Genomic DNA, 24,495 nt, shown 5'->3' on the forward strand with positions numbered 1-24,495 from the left:
ACAGATATATATATTTTTTTATTTAATTATTTTTAATCTTTGAAAACAATATGGTTGATGTCATTAAGAAGTACTGGTATGTTCCAATCACATTTAACAAATGTTTTTTTATTGTTTACTATTTTATTTAGTACATATTTTTACTCTTAAATTACATGATACATATGTATTATTTACAATAATTGTTTAATTTTTTAACATTATAAATAAAAAATTGGTCCTCATTACTTAGTTGAGTAATTCTATTTTGTCATGATAATTTATTATTATTAGTAGTATCAATATTTTTTTTGGAGAGTTACAGCTTTGTGGGGCACGTTCAAACAAACGCGTCATTTTCTCTTCCCCCAGGAACGCGAGGTCACCTTGTGTCGCACTTGTTTCTGTTCCCGTTTCCATATATGGCATGCACATTTTCACACTACGGACCTGCGCTAACTGCTGGCAACGATCCATACGTGGCTGTGTAGTATAGTAAAGGAAGAGAGAGGCTGTGGGAGGATAAAAGACAGTTTGTGTGCATATACTCTAATGTGGACGCAAGCAAGCAGGCTGCACTTACTCTGGCACTCTTGGCAGATTCTTGACAGTTCATGTATTCTTTTACCTGCAAAAGGTGGGGGGACAAAAAAAAAAAAAAAAACATCACATGGCTGTTTCTCAATTCTTGTCATAATGTCGAAAAAAATAGGACGGGCAGTGTTATTCTGATCAATAGATGACATTGGCATAGGACACATGAGTTGGGAACATTCAGAGAGTGATTCTGCCATTCCAAAGTCCAAAAGTGTCATGTTTGATTGATAGGATCAAACATCGCATGTGGTCTTTTAAGATTCAAATACACAGTTTCTTTAACAAATGAGTCAGTTTCCCTTAGCAACGCTAACGGAGTCGAGGTGCCGTCAAAGGAACCAGACACAAATACAAACACATTTAATTTACTTTCTTTTTTAAATAACTGCCTGTACACAAGGTTCTTGGAATATTTCTAATTACGTGCGCGGCGGGAGCGTGGCGTTCCCGTGCCGCCGCAACCGTTTAGCTTGAAAAGAATTGTTTGCGAGAATGGGCAAGAAAAAGAAAACGAAGCAGTGTAGAGCATATTGACTGCTTCTGCTAGAACAGCCTTTTAGCCTCGCTCAATGAAGCGCTCATGAGTAATAGGGAGGGGAAAAAATGGTGGGGGGATTAGCGAGTTAGCCTTTGAGCAGACGTACCCTTCATCACGACAACGAGGACGACTTGTACAGAACAAAACACTTAAAACCAATGCAGTTTGTTGTACTTCATGTCAAATGTTAGCATTGAAAAAGGTGCTGTTGAAAGAGTCTTGTTTGATGGCGAGTCATTCAACATGCGAGTCAAAAAACTCAAATCACTCACAATTCGCTTCACCCATCTGTCTAGTTCACAGTCACACACTTCGAATTGGGTTGACAATTAGGTGAGATATCAATGACAAGGTTGTCTTTTAAGCACCCCTAAAATGGCCACTTCAAACCAAAATGGCAGACCTCCCGCATCTTTTTGGGCAGGGTTCAACGTTTATTATGAGTCTACTCATGCTGGCTGCAGTTGTCTAAAATTGGCTTTAGGGGCTAAAATTTCCCCAAAAATGAAAAAAGAATGACCTGACGTTTTACTAGTTTTGTTTTTAATGGCAAGTCACCAAACCTCACCTTCATTATCCACCCACACGACTTGTAGCAAACAAATTCCTGGAAATTAGGACCACTTGTTGGACAAAATCTCTGAGGAATTGGCTGAAACTACCCTACACGGTCTCTTCAAACTAAGATGGCAGAGTTCCTGTGTGTATTGACTTTTTCTGGGTCTACTCCTGATAGACTTGTCGAGTTCCTTCATAATATGCTACTTATCAATTTATGCGTAATTATCTTTGTTTGTTTGTTTGTTGTGAGGACTACTTCCCGATTGAGAAGACCTGATTGGACAAACTAGCACTATAGTGGAAGAATTCCTGTTCCTGTATAATAGAGGCGTTGTGTGTCTTATTATAGCAGCAGATGCGCTGCACACTCGAAACGGCGGTAACATCTGGTGCTCTTGTTCTCGGACTCGAGTGTTGCAGCGGCTGCACGAGTCATCCGTCAAAGCAGACGAAAAGAGATTGGGGGGGGGGGCGTCGTCGGGCCAGATGTCGCCATAAAAGAAAAGAGCGACGCAAGCACAATGAGTGCTGATGATCCCGCCACCATCTTTCTCGGCGGTCCCATCCACCGACGTCAAGGACGGCCTTCCAGTTGCCGACAACTCCAGGAACCCTGCGGCGGGCCCTTTATCCCTTCAACGAGTTTCTACAGCAGGCAACAATGACGAAGACGGCAAAGAAAGGCTCATCTGGGGACGACATGCACGTGAACATTTCTGTTAGTGCTCTTTTGTGACATTGTTGAAGGGCCTTCAATCGAGGAGCCAAGCGCAACAGTTAGCTCAACAATAGTGTGCAAACGCAAAGACGGAACACTGATCAGCATTGATTGACAAAGAAAAGAAAATTAAGACATTTGCAAGTGTGGAAACTGTGCTCTACAAATAAAGCTGAGTTAAGGCAGCTATTGCTAGGTTATGCAGTGTTGTATATTCATAAAAATATTTTTGAAATTTACCGTCGCGAACTCGGCCTGAAATATGACTGCCTTCAAAGCTGACTTTTTCTTGCTGTTTTGTGTAAAAAGTATCAACACAGAAAGAGGGATTGAAGTCGCCTCGGATATGGCTGACATTTCGCCAAAATGCTGATGAACTAGACTATCGCCTGGTTGTAGCGTTGCTGAAGACAAATTACGTGGATGATATCAGAAAGAGAATTCAAAGTATGCGTGATGACATTTCTGATGTCAATTTTGCAAGAACTGTGTGAAAGCGGCTACTGCTGTGTGCATTCACAAAAATGAACTTTTCAATTGCAAATGTCAGTCAATTTTGCAGAAACTGTGGTGGAACGACGCCGTACTGCTTAGTGGTAAGGGTTGCTAAGACCAATTTGCTTGTATTTTATCGGAAGGAGAAAGTTTGTGTATGCAACTGAGGGATACTTCCGACTGTATGAGAGGTTAGTCGACCTGCAATTTCCAGGTTTACGAGGTAGCATCAGAGGCGTAACAGGCAGGATGAGCTTCTTGATTTCTTTAGTTTACATCTTAGTTTTGATTTGTTGAGTTCATCTAGGTTTCTAATGTCTTTACTGCATCTACTGATGTTAAAAAAAAGAGCTTCAGGGAAACCTTTCCTCACTTTTTGGACCCGTAGCACAACTTGGCGAAGGTGCGACCGTTCCTGCAAGACGAGTCACAGATGCTGCAAACATGACGGACAGAGAGTGCGCCAAGCTAGCTTTTCGCCGAGCTGGCTGGGTGCTGTGTGCTGTATCCAGGTGGCGTTCATTGAGTGACAAATCGGCAGCGGCTTTATGACAGGTTGCGCGCGATCTGGTGCGTAGGATTCACCCCGGCCCGCTTGAAAAACATCACAGCAAAAGAAAAACACTATGCGAAAACAGATTTTGTAAGTGACTAATCAAAGTCGCGGCACTGGGAAGCCACTCAGCCGTGAAGGGAACAATGTCACATGTCGGGCCTCGCTCATTAACAGCAATGACGATCAGGCGCTCTGGCTGCCAGACGAGAGCAGTCGACCAACCAACCAAATAAAACAAAACCGCGCCGCTACCATCTCCCTTTCCCGCTCTTTCCTTTGTCGCGCCCCATCGTTGTCGGTCTCCGCCTGACAATGGCTGTAGATGAAATGGTTTGCAGTTGGCGTGTTGTCGGCGCGCCCTGGGAGAGGTCCGTCATTCAACATGGCAGCCGCATTAATACTGCAAGGCCTGCGGCGGGGATTTTGGGCAAAGGAGAAGCCTCCTCGGCGAATACTTTGATATCAGCTGACCACAGCAATGTAGTTGAACCTCCATTTTAATAGACGCACGAGCCAGGCTGCCATTTTACATCACAAACAACTTACTTTCTTTTCTCTCTCTCTCTTTTTTTTTTTTTTTTTATACTGTCGCATTTGAGGTGCCCTGACGGGGCCTCGGTGTTCCTCCCAGCGACGCTGTTGGGGGGGATCAGGCGTTCTGCTGGGAATGTGCCATGACAAGCCCACCAGCATGTGCTCACACGAGGGGGGGTGGGGGTGTGTCTCATAAATGAGATGGAACATTCTGGACTGCACCCCCCCCACCCCACCTCAAGGGCACTGTGAAAATAAAAATACACAAATATGGAAGGCAGACCTTTTACATGTTGCTGTTTCTATCTTTTACTGCAAGGTCACAAAAACAATGGGTGTCCAAACTACGACATGGGGGCCATTTGCGACCCGCTGCATGTTTTTTATTAGCATATTTTTTATTGGCATATTCAAATAAAATAGAAGCCCGGCTCATATGAAAAGGTGTTGAAAAACACCACACAATTTTTTCAATATTTAAAATAAATATGCAACAAAAGTTGAATGTTACAAAAGTCACGTTTCATTTTAAATAATAGTTTTAGGTAAAAAAGAAAGCTTAATGAAAAACTGTCACTTTCTTTTTGCATTTAAAATTGCAAAAAATTTGAAAGCATGGTAGACAGACACCACACAATTTTCCAAATATATATTTAAAAAAAAAAAAAATCTCAATTTTTTGCAGTCACCGAAAACACCAAGCTGATGTGGAATGTTTTTTTTTTTTTTTTTTTTAAATATGTTTAAATGTTTAGCATATGTTGACTTCAAGCATATTGCATTGGTAGTTTTTAGCAGGTTTCATAAACAAGGCGAAGTAGGCCCGTTTCCAATTTTCAATGAAGCCTGCAATGGAAAATTCCATATTTAATATTCTATAACTGGTTTTAGTGCGTTTTTGTACCATCACTAGTGAATTGCAACAGGTGGTCGAAACAGAATTACATGGCAAGTGACTCCAGTCTGTCTGCTTAAGAACAACAGCGAAAGGTGGAGGCGTGAAGCCGACAGCATGCATTTCCACGAGATTTGTGACCCCCTCTTGGGGAGCTTTTCAAGATGCTGCAATGTCCCCCTGTGTGTAGCTGTCTGACCTCTTTGCAAAGATAATAAACTCATCCGCATGTTACTTTGTCTTCAGAGATTCATTTCAGGGATTCTATGTCAGACGAAGTCATTTTTTTCCCGCAACAGGCCCTCAGGGGAAAAGGTTTGCACATCCCTGCAATATACATTTTACTTGCAGGTGTGCATCCCCTCAACCATGGGTGAGAGAAGTGGCGAGGGTCAGGGAGGACATATCCAAAGTGTCTTCGGGGACAGAGTGGGACTGTGTGTGTGTGTGTTTGTGTGTGTGCGGGCAGTCAATAGCAGGCAAGCAGAAAATGTCCATTAAAAGGCCCCCCGCATCTCTAACTCGGGCTTGTAAATTAGGTATCGAGCCATTGGTGGAAAGCGGTCATACTGTCCGACATCCATGACGTTGAGTGTGTGCACACGTGTGTGTGTGTGTGTGTTTGGTGATGGGATGGAGGGGGGTGGTCTTGATGGGCAGTGACAGGCACTGGGGTTGAACAGCGAGGGCAGCGACCTGAAAGTCTGTCAATTGGTGTTCCGGAAACAGCTAAAAGCCATTTATAGATGACATGTTGGGGTATGTGTCGCTTGAGAGGGGCGGCGGAAGTGGCCATGATCCACATAAACCTTTCATTTAATTCAAAGTGCACAACTTTTTCACTAGATTATTGCAACACTTGGGTCAATACAGCTGTTAAGTGCACGCTGAAGCAACAAGCCCAAGGTGGAAGGCCATCTATGTCAATGAGAGGTCCAAAGAAATTCATTTCAGAAAAAGTCACATGAACAAAGTGGTGGGAAAAGGAGTTTTTCAGAAGTTCGCCAGATTTGAAATGCAGTTTATATGTTGATTGCAGGTAAGAATGTATAGAAAATACATGTAAAGCCATTGTAGCTAATAAGAGGGCTGAAGAAAGTTATGTCTGGAAAAATCAAAATAACAAAGAGAGGAAAACAAAGGAGTTTCACAAAGTTTTCCTGATGTGAAAAGCAGTTTATATGTCAACAGAAGACCAGAATGAAAAGAAAAGTAACAGTCGAGCCTTCTAAGCCAATGAGACGAGTCATTTCTGGAAAAGGCAGACTAACAAAGAAGGGGTGTGGAGTGAGTTTTCCACGGTTTTCTAGATTTTAAACAGTTTAAACAACAGTATGGCCATTTCAGCCAATGAGAGGCCGGAGCAAAGTCATTTCTGGAAAAGGTACACTGACAAGAATAAGATCAAGGGAATAACACGTGTGGCCTGTTTGCAGAATTCCTCAAACTCAAACCTGAAATAAAAATGACAGCAAACTAAACGAGACAAAAATCAACAAATCCAGGCCAGTTTTTCACAAAAATGTATGGAAATAAAATAAATATTCTTTAAAAAAAACGTTCACATGGTCCATTTGGGAACAGCCACCGTGCGTTATAAAAATATCCAAATTCCCATGTGATAAGCAGCACATTCCAACTGTGATTAATGGAACTTCTCTGCCTGCCTGGAGGCATCCCGGCATATGCGCACCCCCTTTTCCTCTCATTTCCTGTATGGATTCCACACATGTGCTTAACACTACGCAACACCACCACACTGCCATTCCCTCCTGTCACCGGACGGTACCGCAATTAGGCTGCGCTGCGACGTCGACAAGACGCAGGGGACTCAAAGAATGACGGCGACGATGAAGTCGCGGATGGATAAATAGAAGTCCAACAAATGGGGGGTGGAACGCCCTTTCTGTGTGTCGACACAGCCAAGACAATTTAAGGACAGCTCAGTACATCCACTCTGCCAGAACGAGTGAATTTTTTAAGTCTGTCTCATGTTGGGTTTAAAAAAAAAATAAAAAATAAAAAAATAAAGTGATGGATTTTACAGTTTGAGTTGTCAAGTTCACTTCACATATTCAAAAAGTCATAAAGTTTCATTTCTCATTTGGCTTATCGAGTTTGAGTTGCCGCTAGTTTTTTTCCACCGATGCGCTGACCCCCCTGAGGAGAGGAGAGAGAAGAGAAAAAAAAAAAAAAAAAAAAAAAAAAACTATGCTCACTTTAACACGAGTGATTTAATATCCAGGAACGAAATAGCATTTTATAAATTAAAAACAGCAGCTGCCACTGGAGTGAGTGGATCAATTAGATGCCGAACATCAGAATCATCTTTATTTTGCCAAGTATTTCAAATACACAAGGAATTTGTCTCCGGTATCCAAATCTACTAGATAATCACAAATGTTTTTTGATTATGGTGTTAATCAATAGCAATGTTGATTTAAATGCATTAAGAAACTAATTAACTTGCAGCACAGACTGATATAAATTGAAGGGAGCAAGGATCTCCAAGTTTGCCAACTTTAATGCATGAAGATAGCTAGATTTTTTTTTTTCCCTACACATTGACATCACGAGCCTAGATTTAAAAAAATATATATATTTTTTTATATTGTGCATTTGAATGTGAAGAGGTCTAACTCTGAGCCTCAGGAATGAACACAGATGATGAGTAGTAGCCTCTCGTAAAAAGCAGCTGGTGTTACAAGATGCAGCGTGTTGGGTACTGCGCTGCTGATGGACCAAAACAAGCAGGCGTGCTCCAGGTGTAATGTGCACCGTGTCAAATACTGTGACCACTGCGTAAAAAAAGGGGAATAGCGTCCATCTGTTCGAAGTGCCGCATGGCAGGTGCGTGAGGACGACGCACGCTGCGCGCCAGATGTGGGCGGGATTAATCTTTACATTAAGACGGCCCGCATCTGCTGTACAGTGTGTGAACGCTAATCACACGTACGGGACATGAGTGCTATCAACTGTATACGCTTGTCCCCGATTTTGTAGGACAGTGTGGTATGTATACATTAATCCCGCGCTTTATGGGGCACGCACACCTCCGGGTCGCACGTCAAGAACATGATGCCTGCTCGGGCACATATCAATTCAGAAAAACGACAGTTTATCCTTTGCTTCCGGAAAGCTCCTGACGTGCTCATCCATATGGTGGACAAGCGGCGTTAACCTTCAGCACAGCCACGACTTGACTGGCAAGGGGCGTTCGGGTGCGACGGCTAAACGGCGGCCCGTCTCTCACGCAGTGTTCAGCACGACACATTGTACTTCGGGTAACGAGCGAAGACTAGGGAAAAATGACAATAGTCACCCGTGATGAGTCTCGAAAGAGGCGGTCGACAGCTTGGGGTGAGTTCGGGTAACGTAAACTTGGCTATCATTAAAAGCAACAAAAGGTTTTGGCTCTGATCATAGGTGCACTTTAATGTTGGTCACATCTGTTTTATACTGTTGTCAGATAACACAATTGGGTTGTTTTGCTGTACGATATATTTTGGTTTGACCGTACTTTTATTGTAACTTGAGGCATCCATAGCTCCCTTGAAATGTGCTATAATAATTATATATAGACTGTGCATTTTTTATTACTTTATTTTACCTTTATGTATTTCTTATTCATTATTTGAAATTTGTATTTATTTTTATTTCACTAAATAATTATTATAATGGAGTGGACCCCAGCATATTCACCGTTTGGAAAGTCACCTTTTCAATTTTATATATATATATATTTTTAACCTATCCCCGTTATTTGCAGAAACCTCTACTTTTTTAATTTATTTATTTGTTTTTGTTAACTCAATCACATATTTGCAAACATTCTTTTGGGGTTGTTCCTAGCACTAAAGTCCACAAACCAACCTTATCCAGACAATTGTTTTTTTGTCCCCGATTCATAACGACTGTAACAGTGAAAATACAGCAGATTGGTGCTGTTGTACTCAGTACAGCAAATAAACAAACCTTATCTGAGGGTTTTTATTAACTTTCACTCTCATGGGAGTCAGCGATGGCCAGCGGGTGTTGTACATCATCCGTGGGATTGACTCGTACTCCATTTAAAGCTTTCAAGAGGCATCATCATCATTTTTTTTTTTTTTTTTTTTCTCCGCGGCTGTATAAAATGAGGGAGATCTTTTTTTGAGCTGGGAAGCGGAGCGGCATTACGAGCGGGGCGGCTTACTTGTAAGCATGTCGGCAACACTGCAGCTTGTTAAAGCTTTCTCCAGATCAGAATATTGGAGAGAGGAAACGAGGGGGTGTCGGGGGGGGGACTGCAGACACTGATGTGGAATACTAAAGAGAACCCATTAAATGCACCCAAAGCAAGTGGGAAAGCCTATTTGGGCGATTGCTGCGAGGTTTCCATCCTTTTGTCTATGAAGTCCATTACCTCAAGACCACATTGTGGGCCTCTGGCACCTCTTTGCAGTTGTCAGGTCACGACAACAGTGCGAAGTTTCTTGAGCCGCTGTGAGGCAATTTCGTACAAGCGTGAAGGATTGTGCACAAAAGAAAGACCTATCAGTCATAACCTGCGCGCGTTTTCAAGCATTTACGAGCAATTAAGACGCCTGCGGCCGTATTTCTCGATGAGCTTCCCCGTTTACGTTTTTAACTAAGTGGCAGATTGACTGATATTAGCAAGTGCTTGCCGGCTGTAATTACAGACATGCAATTTTTCTTTACTTTAATATGCAGGAGTAGGTCTGCGGGGGAAATTAGCATATTGGGCAAGATAGTCAATGAGCCACGTGGCTGCGGTGTGAGAAAGCGGCAGACAACGGAGGGATGGCGATGGTCTTATTTGATGTGTCATAATAATGACGTTGAGGCAAATGTGATCATTTTCGGACCGCAGGCACACAAACACTCACGGGGTACGAATGCAAACGCCAACTGGCCATACTCACACGAGGCCCCACTTGTAAGCTGCTACATTTGTGTGACCCACACAAAGCCAGACAACTAGATCATACTTATGACGCCATCAAAGAAGTAAGTCCAGACAGGATTGGTGAAGTTGAATGTGAGCATGCGACACTGACCATCTTCTGCAGGTGCTTCTCTTTGCGCACGTCCACCATGACCAGGCCCTCCTTGACCAGGCCGAGGCCCACGTCGTCCTTGGTGTCGCCGAACTGTATTGTGACGTGCGGGCAGGTGACGCCAGCGTACTCCACGTTAAGCAGGCACTGGCTGTTGTGGATGTCGCGCACCACGCAGTCCACCACGTCGGCGCGGGCGTCCTCCTACGGGAAATGCGGAAGTAACCGCGAAATCCCAGAAGTGGAACAATGCAGATCAGAACCAAACTTCTACACGTCTAAAAAGTCAAGCAAACATAAAAAACTACACACAAAAATAAGTTTTAGCAAGCAGATGTTAATGGAAGAAGCACCAAGCTCAAGGTAAACGGCACCTTCAAAGGGTGAGCAGTTTTACTCGATTGAAACTTTAGCACATTTTAGTATATATTTTTCTGACTATTCATGCTAAGTAACCAACGACGGCTAAACTAAAACAATATTTTAACCGTATAATAGTTATTTGACACTCGGGAGAAGGAAAATAAAAAAATGATTTAAAAATATCTGTGCCATCCCCACTTTTAGCCCAACCACCTCCTCGTTCCCCTCCTGCCCTGGTCTTGTCGCCATGGCAACCCCTTTCCAGCGAACTGCCCTGGGATGTGTGTGTGTGCATGAGGATGGTTGTTCAAGAGGGCATTTCTGAATGTGCACTTAGACACTTGATTAGGTACAACGCAATGAGGCCCACTAAAAGATAACCATGCATAAATGGCAGTATCAATCAAAATGGATTAATTGAGGTGTACCTAATCAAGTGTCCAGTGAAATAAGAAATGTCTGTTTTTTGTTGTTGTCGAGTGAAGCAGGCTCATCGCACCTTTTCTGTTTTGCATTTTTGGATGGAAGCCAACTTATCAGGAGTTGTGTGAGTCAACGAGACTTTTTGGGACATTCTCCAAATTAAAAACTTAACTTTTCGAAGCCAAACCTAGCAAAGCTTTTTTTTTTTTGGGATACACAAAAGAACCACATGTAAGAGTTCTCCTGTTCCTGTTAAGCAGATGTCCATCTCGAAACATGACAAAAGTTGCCAAATGGAAAGTTTTTCCTCTTTTTCTCTCTTTTTTTTTGTGAATTACAAAAAATAAGCCAATAAGCACATTTAATCACTCTCTGCTTTAGTTCTTGTGCTACAGCTCCCTCGTTCTCTCACTCACCTCTTAAAAGGGACACACACAAGGCAGAACACATTTTCAGAACACGTAACAAGCCCCCAATGTTAACGTTTATGGCACACTTGCCCGAAGAGCAATATTTCTGCAATGGCTAATAGACCAGTATGTAGAAGCTGATTTGTGTAATGGTTTGGATTTGCTTGTTTTTTCCCCCGCGCCAAAGGGTTGTCATGTTGGTAACACAATAATGCAATTGCAATAATGACCAAAATGTAAATTTTATTTGGTTGCAAAATTACTGGTGAATTGTTTGTTTGGTTACTACAGCAGTATGCACAAGCTCCTTTACCCAAATGATATTGATCATGCTAAAAACCGGTATTACTGTTATCTGTAAATTCTCACATTTACCGTTTCACAAAAACGTGAAACAAAGAGGAAGATGTCAAATCAGTGAATTAAAAAAGATTTTAGGGCTTGAACGTTATGCCTGATTAATTTTTAACCCCAGTTTTGGGTATGAGAATACCACTTTCGAATTCCTCATTCCTGTCAAAGGTGAAATGTCACCAACTCACTGAAATCGAAAGCGTCCGCATTAAAGCACTTGTCCGTGCTCGACGGTCTCCTCGTTTTTATGACTGGCAGTCTAATAAATGTGTAAATGTTTTCATAACGTGTAAAGTGCTTGAGTTGTAAAACCTTTTGAAAGCTCAAGTGTGGCTGGCTGACTTTAATTCCTAATTAATTAATTGACATTTTGTGGTCGTGTTACCTTCAGTTCATTTGATTTATGAATTCAGTGCAAAGTAACAGAGGAGCAGCTTTGACAAGGCAGATTTATTTATAAAAAAAAAAAGAAAAAAAAAAAAAAAAAAAAAAAGCAGAGAGCGTTGTCGTGGGAACAATGCTGGTGTCGCTTACTTTTCAAAAGGTGACTGCTTTTATTTCCCTCCTAATACGACAGCTGAAGAGCCCAGTTTATTGGCAACTTGGCGCGAACTACCTGCACCCAGGAAATGGCAGCGAAATGGTACGGCTTTGCGGAGGTAAGGGGCACACCAAAAGATAAGGTGGGTGCCACTCGGCGAGACGAGAGCTGTCAGATTCCTGTGTGTGTGCCCGAGTGTTTACAGGTGTTTATAGGTGACCCCTTGTGAGCGCGGCAACAGATGGGCCACTTCACCCTCCAGGAGATACCCACTCGAGGGACGAGTGACAGCATGTCTCAACACACACACACACTAAGTGACTAAGCACGTTTTGGAGACAGATTGTAGTCACATTTTGGAATAAAATATATGAAAATGCTCTTAAAATGTGAGGCCAATTTTTTACTACCAGTCTGTGAGCCACCAGTTTAGAATCACTGTATTAATGTGTACATAAAATGAAAATAGGTGATTTTAAAATATAGAAATATGATAATAAAACAATAAAATAAATGAAAATATTCTCTAAAATGTTTTATAGTCATAGGAATAATCCCACTTATAGCCAGAGTGTGCGTAATTGATGACACAAGCCGTGGGTGGCAAACTAACCAAACTAGCAACCACAACTATGTCGTGGTTGTAGACGACCACCTCATGTCCCTTTGGTCATCCTATGGATTTGGTCGTGCATTCAAACATAGTTTTTTTTTTACCAAGGCTTCTTCTCAAAAATGTTCTAAATCAATGTCAGTCTTTTTTTACTTACGTCCTGCGGCACCTGGATGTAGGCGAAGGTGTACTCTGTGGCCTGTGCTGGCAGCGTCCTGGTGCTGAAGGCGGGCGGCATGGCGGCGAGGCGGGTGGACGACACGATTTCTCTCTGGAAGCAACACAATGATTGCATTTATTATTGTCATTTGTATGAAACAGCCGCTTGAATTTAGCTGGAGGGCCTGGAGTCAAGACGCCGGCACACAAGACTCAAATGCACAGTGAGACAATACAGCAGGCATGACAATTAGCCCTGACTGCTGTGATTATGCCTCTGAATAAAGACATTTGTGAGTAATAAAGGCGGCAGAACTGTGAAAATAACTTTTGTGTCTTTGTGTGTGTGGGTGGTTATTATTATTACTTTTATTTTTTATTTTATTTTTTTTTACAGGGGAAGCGGCATGTTGCAAATGATGGCAATTAGTGGCTCACACTGTGTGCCTTTTTAGTCACTTCTAATTTGGTTCCCTGAAAGCTGGATATTTAGTGATGTATTTATCATAGATAGATAGATTAGATAGACAGACAGACAAAACTACCACTAGAAATGGGTGGTTGTACCAAAGCATAAAAAAAATGGGCATTCTGTGGAATTTCCCATGTGTTCCAATCCAGATGGGCTTCAATGCACCAGGGAAAATTGTTTTACCAATTCATCAGGTCATAAAATAAACGAATGCTGAAATGTCCTCTTGAGTGGATGACTTGAACCAAGATAAGGTAGAGCAGTCGAGACCATTGTGACAAAAAGTCTGAGCAAAAAGCATAATTAAAATTGTGGCGCCCCTTTAACGAGGCGCGGTATATTAGACTAATGTGATCAGCGCACTCCAGAGTCGAGAGGGAGAACACCTTCAACATTTGCTTCCAATCAAACGCCTCTAGATTTATTGACGCTGTATTAGAGACTCGCGCGGCGGTTGTAAACGTCTCTTTTGAAAAAGGGAGGAGACAAAAGTCCTTTTGTGATGCCCCAATGCATCGTGGGAAATGACCCAGCGCATGCACGAGGAGGAAGTGCCTTTGGTGATGCCGTAAAAATGCACTTCCTGTTGTTGTTACTTCAGTCGTGACCGGTAAAGGAGGGAAATGGATAGTATGCAATGTATGCTAAATATGTAATAGATATAATAGACCATTAGCAGTAGTGTATTATTTTTTTTATTTTTTTTTTTTTAAATCTGTCACTCACATTGCCGTAGTCTATGTAGAAGACGTGCACTTTGGCTGGCGACTCCACTTTCTCCACACGGGCTCTGTACCTGCGGGAGAAAATATTTTTGTCATCGTTGTCTGTTTCACAAATGCTTGTTCTTCACCTGTAGACAAAATGTTGTCATGTTGGTGCCACAATAATGCAAGGACTGAGGCAGAATTTGTGTTTTCAAATAGGCCTTCCCTGCACCGCGGCAACCGTATGTGAACGTGCAGCTAACGTGTGCGAGTACGTTGAACGAGAGCTGACTGAAGCGGTCCAAAAGAGTTGGCGGCGAGCTAAATACACCCCGTGGCTGTCTACACTCGCGAGCTTAACTAGAGACGAGATGAAATTAAACGTCGGGTGTTCTTGCGCCAACAAGGGAAACGACAAAAACCGAGACGCAGCGCTATTATGAAGTAATGTTTTTATTTTTGCGTACCATTCGCCATCAGCGAACTTGGCTATGCAGAAGTCGCCCCGGCGTGGAGCGTGGGATCCTTCCACTGGGGGCTGGGTAGCGATCTCCCCCCTCATGGTCTCCATCAGACTCTCCAGCTGGCCTCCTGATGGAGAGAAGACACAACGGTTGTTAAGAGACCTGACACTCGATAAATGCTAGCGTTGTGGGGCGTCCTCGGTGGTAGAGTGCGGTGTTACGTAACCAACGGGTATGGGTTGGGGAATTGCAGGTGGTTTCTTGGTGGGTGAACAAAGCATGCATGTCCAAATATGCTCAATTTTATATTTGTTTCACAAATCGATACTACTGGTCCATCCCCATGGAGTCTTGTTATTTTCATGTATTATTAAGCAATTTAAGGTGTTGAAAATGGCTTGAGAACAAATTTATTAACTCTCTTGAAATTGTCAGAAAATCCGAAACTGGCTGAAGAAAGAGACTTGCAGGTCTTGTATTTTGTTTGTAATTAATGTTTGCCTGTGGTTGGCAGTTGTGAGTGCCCCAGTGTCGGAATACACATATTATTAGATCGTTCCTTTCAGAAAACACGCCTGAGCCGCAGATGTAAACATGACAACGGAGCCGTCAGTCTTGCAATTACTCACTCCAACATTGCGTCTCTTGAATCTGTCAGGTTAATGCCATGCGGCCTCATTTGAATCTGCCCCAAGTAACCTTCGCAAATGCAATGTTTGTTTTTTAAGAAGCACCGAACGCGTTGGCTTGGGTCATTTGCGGCAGCCGCGCCTCGTCATTAACACCTTGCGCGGGAAGCGTATGTATATAGTTATGGGGTTATCTATGCTGAGACAGGCGGGATGATTTTATTAACTGGAAGGATAAATGCCAACTGAGGGCTAAGCAAGGATTGGGAGCCATTTTGGAGAACGTGGCTCCCTCGAAAATTTTGTGAAAAGGCTCCAATCGCTTTAATTTATTGGCCTATCTAGACCAACTCGTGCCTTTGTGCAGTGTATATTTATGCACGTGCGCACATCAGACATATTTGTTTCCACTTTGTGTCCACCGTAAAGAGGAGACATGAGCCAAGAGGGTGCTCGCTGACGGATAAATATGCAAACACCTAATGGACGATGGTTCTATTTATGTAAATGGTAAAGGCGGGAGATGAGAAACACTGTCGAGGGCAAAGCAAGACGCCCAGATGGAGAACAAAATTGTCCCTTTGTAACAGAATATATGCCGTGAATGTAAAATAAATGAATAATATAAAATAAAAAAAGTGCCTCAACTTCCTACGGGGATTTATGATTGAGTGAACAGTGTCTAACACCACCCCGGGGTCCTCTTCTTCTTCTAAATAGCCGGCGCCTTGACCGCGAGCGCTAACATGATTATTATAGCCGCGAGCGATGCAGTCAAAGGCCACTGACAAGCGTCGCCACGGTTCGCCGCCTTTAACGAGCCGATTTACGACCCCTCGCGTGCTTCTAGAGTCACTCGGCCACTTCCCAAGTCAAGTCCTGTCACGTCTGCTCTGACGATAAATCCATCACGTTCAGTCTCTCCAAGATCATCAAGTCCATGACATCATCCGTGTGAGTCGAGGGGGGGAATCTGGAAACTGGAGATTGAGGGTTCCCAAACCGTGGCGTGCCCTCAACGGGTGCGCCAGACTCAAAATGTGCCACACCAAATGTAGCGAAGAAGCTGAACCTCACAAAACAAAGGTGTGTTGGAAAGGGGGGTGCGTCAACTCTCTCAGGATGTTGGCTAAAGGGGTGCAATGCTTCCGAAAAACAAAACAAAAAAACTTTTAGTCTTTTGAAGATAATTACTTTTTTCAGGGTCTCCCAAACAGTGGGGCACACCCGAGGGTGCAAAAGTGCCACTCCATCCCGCTTAGCGCTCGCTTCCTGGCGTAATGAGCCCCCAGACCAGGTGCCGCTCGGCACGCATTATTCACACTTCCGCCTTTTACGCATAGCAGCTGTTCATTACCTAATGAACACAGCCCCCACCACTCCCATCCTCCTTCAGGCAGGTAGCGCTTCAAAGCCCGGACCCCTTTCCCGTCTTTTTCATTTCAACTTCAGACTTCAAATTTCAACTAATTTCGACTTGAAACAGCTCAGGCGTCATGAAGGGATTTGTCACTGGGGAGCCGGAGAGCCTGTTGCTCTCTTTGGTCTATTGTCTTATTGGGATTAGTTACCTGCCTTCGCTTTAATGGCTTTCATACACGGCGCTTAATAGAATTCCGCGCAGCCTTGGGATGTGTGGCAAAAGGCCACGCGTGTCCCTCGTGGGCCGTCACGCTCTCGCTTCCTGCAATATCTGTAGATATGAACAACCTGGAAAGCTCAATTTTAGTCGCCATCTCGCAATAAGTTGTTGGTGGCTGCGTTTCTGCCACTTTACTTCAGGCTGATGATGCACCCGCTTCTTCAACATCTTGACTGAGGTGGCAACCCCCTTCCTATGGCATTCGTTTTGATGGAGGTGAGAGCCCCGAAAGCAGGACCTCCGCCAAGGAAGTTGTTTTCAACACTGGATCATTTATCCCAATTCAACAAAGACGTTTCATCAACTGAAATGAGTTTTTTCTTTATATTTTATTCTTTCATTAATTTGGCAAATGCTTTTAGTCAGTCTGTCTTCTGCGCGATGTGCATTGTTTGTCACTTTTTGAGTCGCTGCTGGATTAATCTGCCTCGAGCAAACAAAATCTGCCTGTCAAACATTGATCATGTGATCGCTGCTAAACTGTTTTTTGTAGCGCAGATTGTCAAGATTGGGCTTTATCCTCCTCAGTGGGCCAGTCGCGTCTTTAATTAGAACACACTTGTTTTCGAAGTCAACATATTCTCTACTATTGCTACTACTACTTGGCGCCTTTGATAAACAGCTGATGTGGCATCCAATATTCAGACTGTGGGCACACAAGACGCCGCTAAATACTTAATGGGCTATATTTGGCAGATTTTCTTTTTAAATGATTTTGACGATGGAAAAGTGGGAGTCACTACTTCCTGGTTGCATGCGCCTGGAGTGGCCCGTGTCTTTGGATGGCGCAAGGTCACCGAGATCTATGCAGGTTCACCTCCTAACAGTAATTACATATAGCCTACGGAGAGAACCCAATGCCGGGGAGAGAGAAAAAAATAAAAATAAATAAGTCAGGGGGGTGGAATGGCGCGATAGTCCTTTGAAGGGGAGATAATGTGTGTGGGGAGGAAAGTGAGACAATGCCAGATAAATGAGTACATTAACAGATAAAGAGGATTGAGGATTAAGGAGCGCAATCCCTCAAGTTTGCCAGCGATTTGTTGAAGAAGAAGAAAAAAAAAAATGCTCCAAATGTGAAATTAATCACTTATCGAGTGCATGTAAAGATAGGCATGCATGAGGAAAGCTGCACTTATGAGTTATTAAAGGGTCATAATTTTCCCATTTTGAAAAATGGATGGAAGGTTTAAGGGGGGTTCAAGCGCAGAGTTGGCTCAACCCGCTGAGGGTAAAACAATATATATATAGTCGTTTTGACGTTTGACAATCGCTAGGCAAATGAAAGGGCTGAGGTGATTTGGGGGGTCTGCACGTGTCCACTCAAGTGAAAAAACAGATGTGAGGCCTTTTCAGCTTTTCTTTATCACATCTGCGCAATGTTCAGTCCAGTGCACTCTAATAGAAACTGTAGCGAACCCTACATTTTTGTTTTAATTCAGGCCCTGAAGCCTGTTTGACTTATCAACATGAAATTTGGTAGACGTGTCTAATAACGAGTTGACCCACACAAAAGTCTCAAGAACCCATGCCCAAAAAGACACAGGAAGCCGGACATTTTGATTAGAAGCAGCCATTTTGGCTCGGTAGGTCCTTCTAGAATTATTTTGAAAATACAGCCCCCAAAGCCTGTTTCATTTAGCAACATCAAATTTGGTAGACATATTCATCTTGAATTGACCCACAAAAAACTCAAAAGAAGCCATGCCCGAAAAGACAGAAGCAGCAGCCATTTTGGCACAGTAGAGCACTCTTGCCAATTTCCAGGTGTTCTTCAAGGACTCCCGAAGGATTTTAACTGATTGCTACCTAACTTGAACTGTGTATACAAGACAGACAGAAGATGTTAAATTGCAAAGAATTTACATTTTTGTCATAACTTAGGGGCGGAGCATGACGGCAAAGGTTGATGGCTAATCCATAAAACACAAAAATTTTAAAACTCAACTCCGCTATATCACGTCACTGTAACATAACCTAATTATACAGCACAGTGATTGGCTGCTGTGATTCTACAACACTTTGATGTGCTCTTCAAGGGCTCGCTATGACTTAATGCTGCTTTGAGCGAGCGTCGGCGAAAATGAAAACGACCAAGAGAGAGAGATGAGAAAGGGGTATGGAGGGAGGAAGGGTGGAGGATGAAAGGTCAGGATTCAGTTCCCCACTGTGGCTGACGCTATTGGACAATATCTCAACGACAAGTCTGTCTTTGAAGGACCACTGAAAACGAGCCTAAAATGGCTGCTTTAAACTAAAATGCCCAAATTCCTTTGTCTTTTCATGCACGGCTTCTGGAGACTTTTTTTGTGGGTCTACTCATGGAACGTGTCGGGCAAATTTCATGTTGCTCAGTTAAACAGGCTTTGGGGGCTGAATTTTCAAAAACGGATGCAAATAATTGCAGCTTTCAAGGGTGCTTGCCGCTTTATCATCTAAAATGCTGCAATGTTTGATATTAGCTCTTATGCATAGCGTGTCATAATAAATTCTTGCGCCCCGTGGCAAGGGGCACAAGCCCCTCACTTCAATTGAAGTGCCAGGTACTGCACGCGGTTCTGATCTTGAGCGGTGTGTTAACACCTGGAGGGGAAGGGAACGTGGAGGGGAGGGTTGGGCTAGCTGTGTTAGCCCGAGGCGCTACTGGGGCTTTCAACCTCCCCGTCTGGGCCTACAGCGAGATGATGAGAAGGCGATCAGCGTGTTTGTGCTCACACGCTATTGGGTTATTAAAAGTGAGCAAACTCAGCCTGCAGATTACGTCTGTTTTCAGGACTCGTCAAATGGAACCGTGACGAAGCAACGCATGCAGCTGGCGGACAGAAAATGATGAAAGGATCTCCTTTATGTACAGCACATTCGGGAAAAGATTGTAGCAAAGCCGAGCTATGAGAGTTTCATATTTCATGGCAAACCAAACTTTGCTGCCAAGCTCCGCCCACACCCTTCAGCAAAAACTCATAAATTTCGAGATTAAGCCTCACCCATTATCCAGTGTTTTACACCTTTTGAGCCACGGCACATAGTTTTAACGTTTGTGTAAAAGAAGAAAAGTAGATCCAGTTGCGCCAATTCAGCTTTGTAGAGTACAATGACTGAGAATCTCCGCAGACATAAAAGAGAACACACAATTAACTTTCTGTCATCTAGTGGAAGCGCATTGAATTGTTCTGCCTGTCACTGTACATCGCTGGCATAGATGGATGAACAAAGACATTATTTGTCATCATAATTTTTGGACCAATTCATGAAATTTGAACTTTTCTTGCAGTACACCTGCTGATCTCTCACGCCACATGAATCTGTTGCAGCACAGTTGTTGTGAATCACTGATCTCGTATACCCAGTCGCATTCGATTTGATCAGGACACTTAGAATGGCCCAAATAATGGAAAAACAGCACTGCCAAACGGAAATTGCAGACAAACCGCGGTTTTCACATCTTCGGTGCTGGACTTTGTGTATTTGACGCACTGGTGGCGGGTGCTACTAATCTGTAATTCTCCGGGGGTTGCTACTGAGTGGCTTTTGGAGGCGGAGTGTGCCGAGGGGGGGGGGGGGGGGGTCGCACCAAGCACAACAACACACCGGGAGATGTACTACGTGTGCATTCATTCATGTGAAAACATACATCAGTCGGTGTGGAAGTGCATCCAAGCAGGAACAGCAGGGATTGTTAGTTCCCCAGTCAGAAGTGACATGACGGGACAGGGTGATGGATTCCCATCTTTGCAACGCGATAACAACAAGCGGCATGTCTGTGGCTGTCAGACATTGTGGTACATAAAGTTGGCCTGGTGTTTAAAGGCAAATAAAAATGAATGGAGGAGGTGGTACTGGAACTCATACAGTAAATAAAACATCAAGGACATCCATTTACCTGTTTCTACGTCTTGGGTGTACAAGTGCAGCATGTCTGTAATTTCCGTGACGTACACCGGCTTGTATTTGGCCACGCGCTCCTTCTCCTCGGACATATGCACCATTTCCTCCTTGGGCTTATCCTCGTAGTTGGCCCACACCTGCAACACACACATACAAGGCAAATGCGATTCAATATGGTGCTTCAGAATCATTATTGCAGGAAATTAAACGGGTATGAAAAGATGCGGGAGACAACGTTCTCCGTCATGCAGGGGGGAGAAGGCATGGGGATGATAAAATCAATTCGTTGATTTCTAAGAATTGTGACAATTGTGTGGAGACAGTTGAGTTACAATTGAGTGCATATCATATATTAAAAATTGTTTCACGACACATCGTCATATTAAAAATGTTGTCATTAAAAAAAATTTCAAACTATACAAGTCATAAAATGATTTCTGACTAACTTATAAAGTACATGTCATAAGTGCTATCATAAAATACATCATGCATAACGTGGTTGTACCTAATATTGTGGCCAGTGAGCATGAAGCATCAAAAGCACTTTTAACAAACAAAAACAACAATTTGTTTCCGCATTAGTGGAAAAACATGAGTGGCATTGATTTGATGGAAGTGTATGTACGTATGTGTGTGTGTATACGCGTGAGTGTGAAGCAGGTTCCATTCTTCCCGTATCAAGGTTACATCTCTTTTGGATTCTCTTGGAGAAACGGGAGGGCAGGAGGCTCATTAGGAGGAAGTGCTTTGCCGGCGGCCACGTATCAAACCACACAGATGCCAGCTGATGTGTGTGTGTGTGTGTGTGTGTGTGTGTGTGTGTGTGTGTGTGTTTACTGTTCAAAGAATATGGGGTGACGGGTGATTGTTAAGGCAGAATGCAATCACTCTGTGCTCATCTTTAAGAGCAATAAAGCATGTGAACACACAAAAGGTGAAGGGGAAAAAGAATGAAAGCGAGCTAATCATTTTTTTTTTTTTTTTTTTTTAGATGACGGTAGGCGGGTGATTTTAACAAGAGGGTAATCAATGCCAAGGAGGAGCTAGAGGAGCTCACTGCCTCGAAGTGCTGTGCAGATAACATTTCTGTGGCATGATTATTGCTGCACAAACAAGCAACATTAAACTTTTGGATTCTCTATTTGTTTTTGTTTTTTTGACAGCCTTCTGGCTAACAAGAGATGGGGTCACACCACCCAATTACAATCAATTATTCATTCCACAATTCACAAAGGTCAAGGGGTTGATTAGGACTGGCAAAAATGTGGCAACACTACGTAAACTCAGGGATCAACAATGAGGACTTTTTTTTTCTTTTCTAAGTAGTTAGGTAGGTGAGAAATCGACATACTATGTATGTATTCTATAGCGGCAATTACGCATGGCAACGGTACGGGGGTCACCATTCATTACCCTGCTGATCATCACAGTCTCCTTCAGGTGGGCAGGAAACTTGCAAACTTTAAAAGTTGTCCAGGCAAATCAATCAATGGAAGATAAAGAAAGGAGGATAACTGATGAAGAACTGCCCTACATGCAGAAAAAATTATTACTTTACATAAATGTGAGAAAATTGTCTTTCTAAAAATGTCATTAAAACAATTTCTTCCTTTACACCTAATAAATTGTCTGCATTATTTTGCCTCTACATTTTATTATCATAGTAGAGGGAAACTACTTGGTTTGGTTAAAATTAATAATAAATACCCATAAACCTAACACCGTTAATGAAGAGCGTCTTACAGATACATTGAAATTGTACTTTGGATTGTATTGTGAGTGCACCATGAGAAGCACTGCGGTGCGCGCGCACACAGACACACAGACTCACATATATAGACACACACAGTGCCCAAGGCTGATGACCTTCCGTGAGCAGCCAACCATCTAGTTTGTTCCACTTGAATGCAGGTATGTGACTGCTGCTCTGCAACTGCAGCCAGATGCTCCAGCCAGCAGCCACAGACAGACAACGGCCGAGAGACACTCGCGCACAAAGAGAGAGAGAGTGAGAAAAACGCTAACAACGGATGCCGCTCAGTCTGCCCTTTGCATCTCCTGAATGACATAACTTTGTTTTGACGTCCAGTGCCGCGATTTTGATGGCAAAGCGGGAGTTCTTTCTGGCTCAATCCTCTCTCTGCCACCGAGGACGCGCTAATCTCACACCTCCGATGCCAGACCTTAACGCTTAACAGCAGGGACGTGCTCAAAGCCAACAGATGAAACAGTTTAATTTTTGTGCAAAAGTGTAAAGTTATATGACAACCTCGAAAGTGAACGAGCACTTTCTTTTACTCACTAACAGGCGGGAAGGCCACTTTAGTGATGAGTCATCCTCAAGTGTGAAAAAGACGGATGGGATCGTGATTGTCAACATCAATATTCAGAGGTTTTGAATTAAAATTGTTTTAAGCTTTTTTCGACACCAGGAAACAAAAAAGCTAATCTTGAGTTACCCAAAGTCGACATGTTTTCATTTTTACAGTTTATCAAAGAGAGGCATTTACTCAAACTGGCATCTTGCATGAATCCACATGACGAAAGCGCAAGTTAGAAAATATATGCAGATGATCATTTAAAGTCAGAATTTGTTAGTGTACAGTCTTATGTCTTTTTAACGTTTTATTACAGAGGTACAACTCTGATGCGATTTGGTGTTCGAACTGCAATCTTGCAAAGGTTACGAAAAGCTATGATTGAGGCGCACCTCGCGTGAGTTGGCATTTTAACCACAGTTTTTCATGACACATTATGAGAAAAGCAACATTTACGTAATCGAAGATACTCAACATTAAGGTAAAGTACTTTATCATTTTAAACTTTTGACTATCGTTGCTAAAGAGACTCATCCCCAATAGACACGAGTCAACAAGTGGGGCCAAGTGCAAATTCGCCCTTTGATGGTGAGCGAGGCCGCCTTGAAAGGTGAGCACAGGTGCGGCGAAAACACCATCGCAGATGGGTGACCGAGCGCCAGGCGGAGGGAGGAAGGTGTAGGCCGGTTTGAACGCTGATTAAAAGGTGCGTCACTTCAACCAGTGTGCGTGTGTGTGAGCGCGTACACGGTCTGCTGAGACAAATCAAAAATCAAATATAAAAGATCTGCACTCCAGAGTACAGGCCGTGCACTTGGAGCACAAACAAACAGTGGATTAAAAGTCTGTGTTGCTCCGTCAAAGAAAGGCCACTTGGAGTTCAATTTCCAAATGGAACACCTTGCACTTCCAGTTATGACTAATCATGCGCTCAGAAAATAGAAAGCACTCCTCCAAAAAACATTGCGCGCCCCTTCTAATCAATTGACGGTGGCGTGTCCTATGATTCCGAACGTACCGCGGCGGACTCACAGTCTGCACATTTCAGACTTCCAAAGTAATCCAAGCAACATCATACAGAGAGCGTCGAAACTAGCGCGCTCGCCATTGTTAATTCATTAGCCAATCGCACTTTGAGAACAACTGAAATCAATAAGAGCATGTTATTCATAAGAGTACCCTTTGTAAATCAATTTAGACCCTATTATATTCCTAATGAATCCGCGGTAAAGAGAATGGTTCATTAATTCACTGGAGTAGACTTTTCTTTCATTCAGTCTCTTTCTTGTCCACTCACTGCGTTTTTTTGGATGATTAAGTTCTATAAAATACAGCAAGAAGGCAGATAAAATTATTTGGTATATAAAGTGGGGGGAAAAAAGCCCCTTTCAGAATTCTGCATTGTTGTTCAGTATAAACGACATGACACAAAACAGGAGGGACTATGTCGACCGGGAAATTTCATATCAGAACTATAAAAAGAGGTGGGAAGCTGCCTGTGTGTTAGGTCATTTTTTGTTGCTGGGTTCAGTTGGCTCGCAGTTTTTACACTTAAACTTTGCTATCAGTTTTAATACTGCAA

At 43.0% G+C, this 24,495-nt stretch overlaps 1 protein-coding gene across 1 annotated transcript in view; it reads right to left on the minus strand.

The window, feature by feature from the left end:
• The window catches only part of snd1 (staphylococcal nuclease and tudor domain containing 1), a 107,949-nt gene that overhangs the window by 1,309 nt on the left and 82,145 nt on the right, over window positions 1-24,495 (minus strand). Inside the window, exons 18-23 of the mRNA XM_061667360.1 lie at window positions 20,591-20,732; window positions 14,443-14,566; window positions 13,995-14,064; window positions 12,795-12,908; window positions 9,934-10,137; window positions 563-607 (exon numbers count right to left, since the gene is read on the minus strand). Coding sequence (XP_061523344.1) covers window positions 563-607; window positions 9,934-10,137; window positions 12,795-12,908; window positions 13,995-14,064; window positions 14,443-14,566; window positions 20,591-20,732 — 699 coding nt within the window. The remainder of the gene's footprint in view (window positions 1-562; window positions 608-9,933; window positions 10,138-12,794; window positions 12,909-13,994; window positions 14,065-14,442; window positions 14,567-20,590; window positions 20,733-24,495) is intronic.

This window comes from Phycodurus eques, chromosome 22 (genome assembly GCF_024500275.1).
Source record: "Phycodurus eques isolate BA_2022a chromosome 22, UOR_Pequ_1.1, whole genome shotgun sequence".
Taxonomy (NCBI): domain Eukaryota; kingdom Metazoa; phylum Chordata; class Actinopteri; order Syngnathiformes; family Syngnathidae; genus Phycodurus; species Phycodurus eques.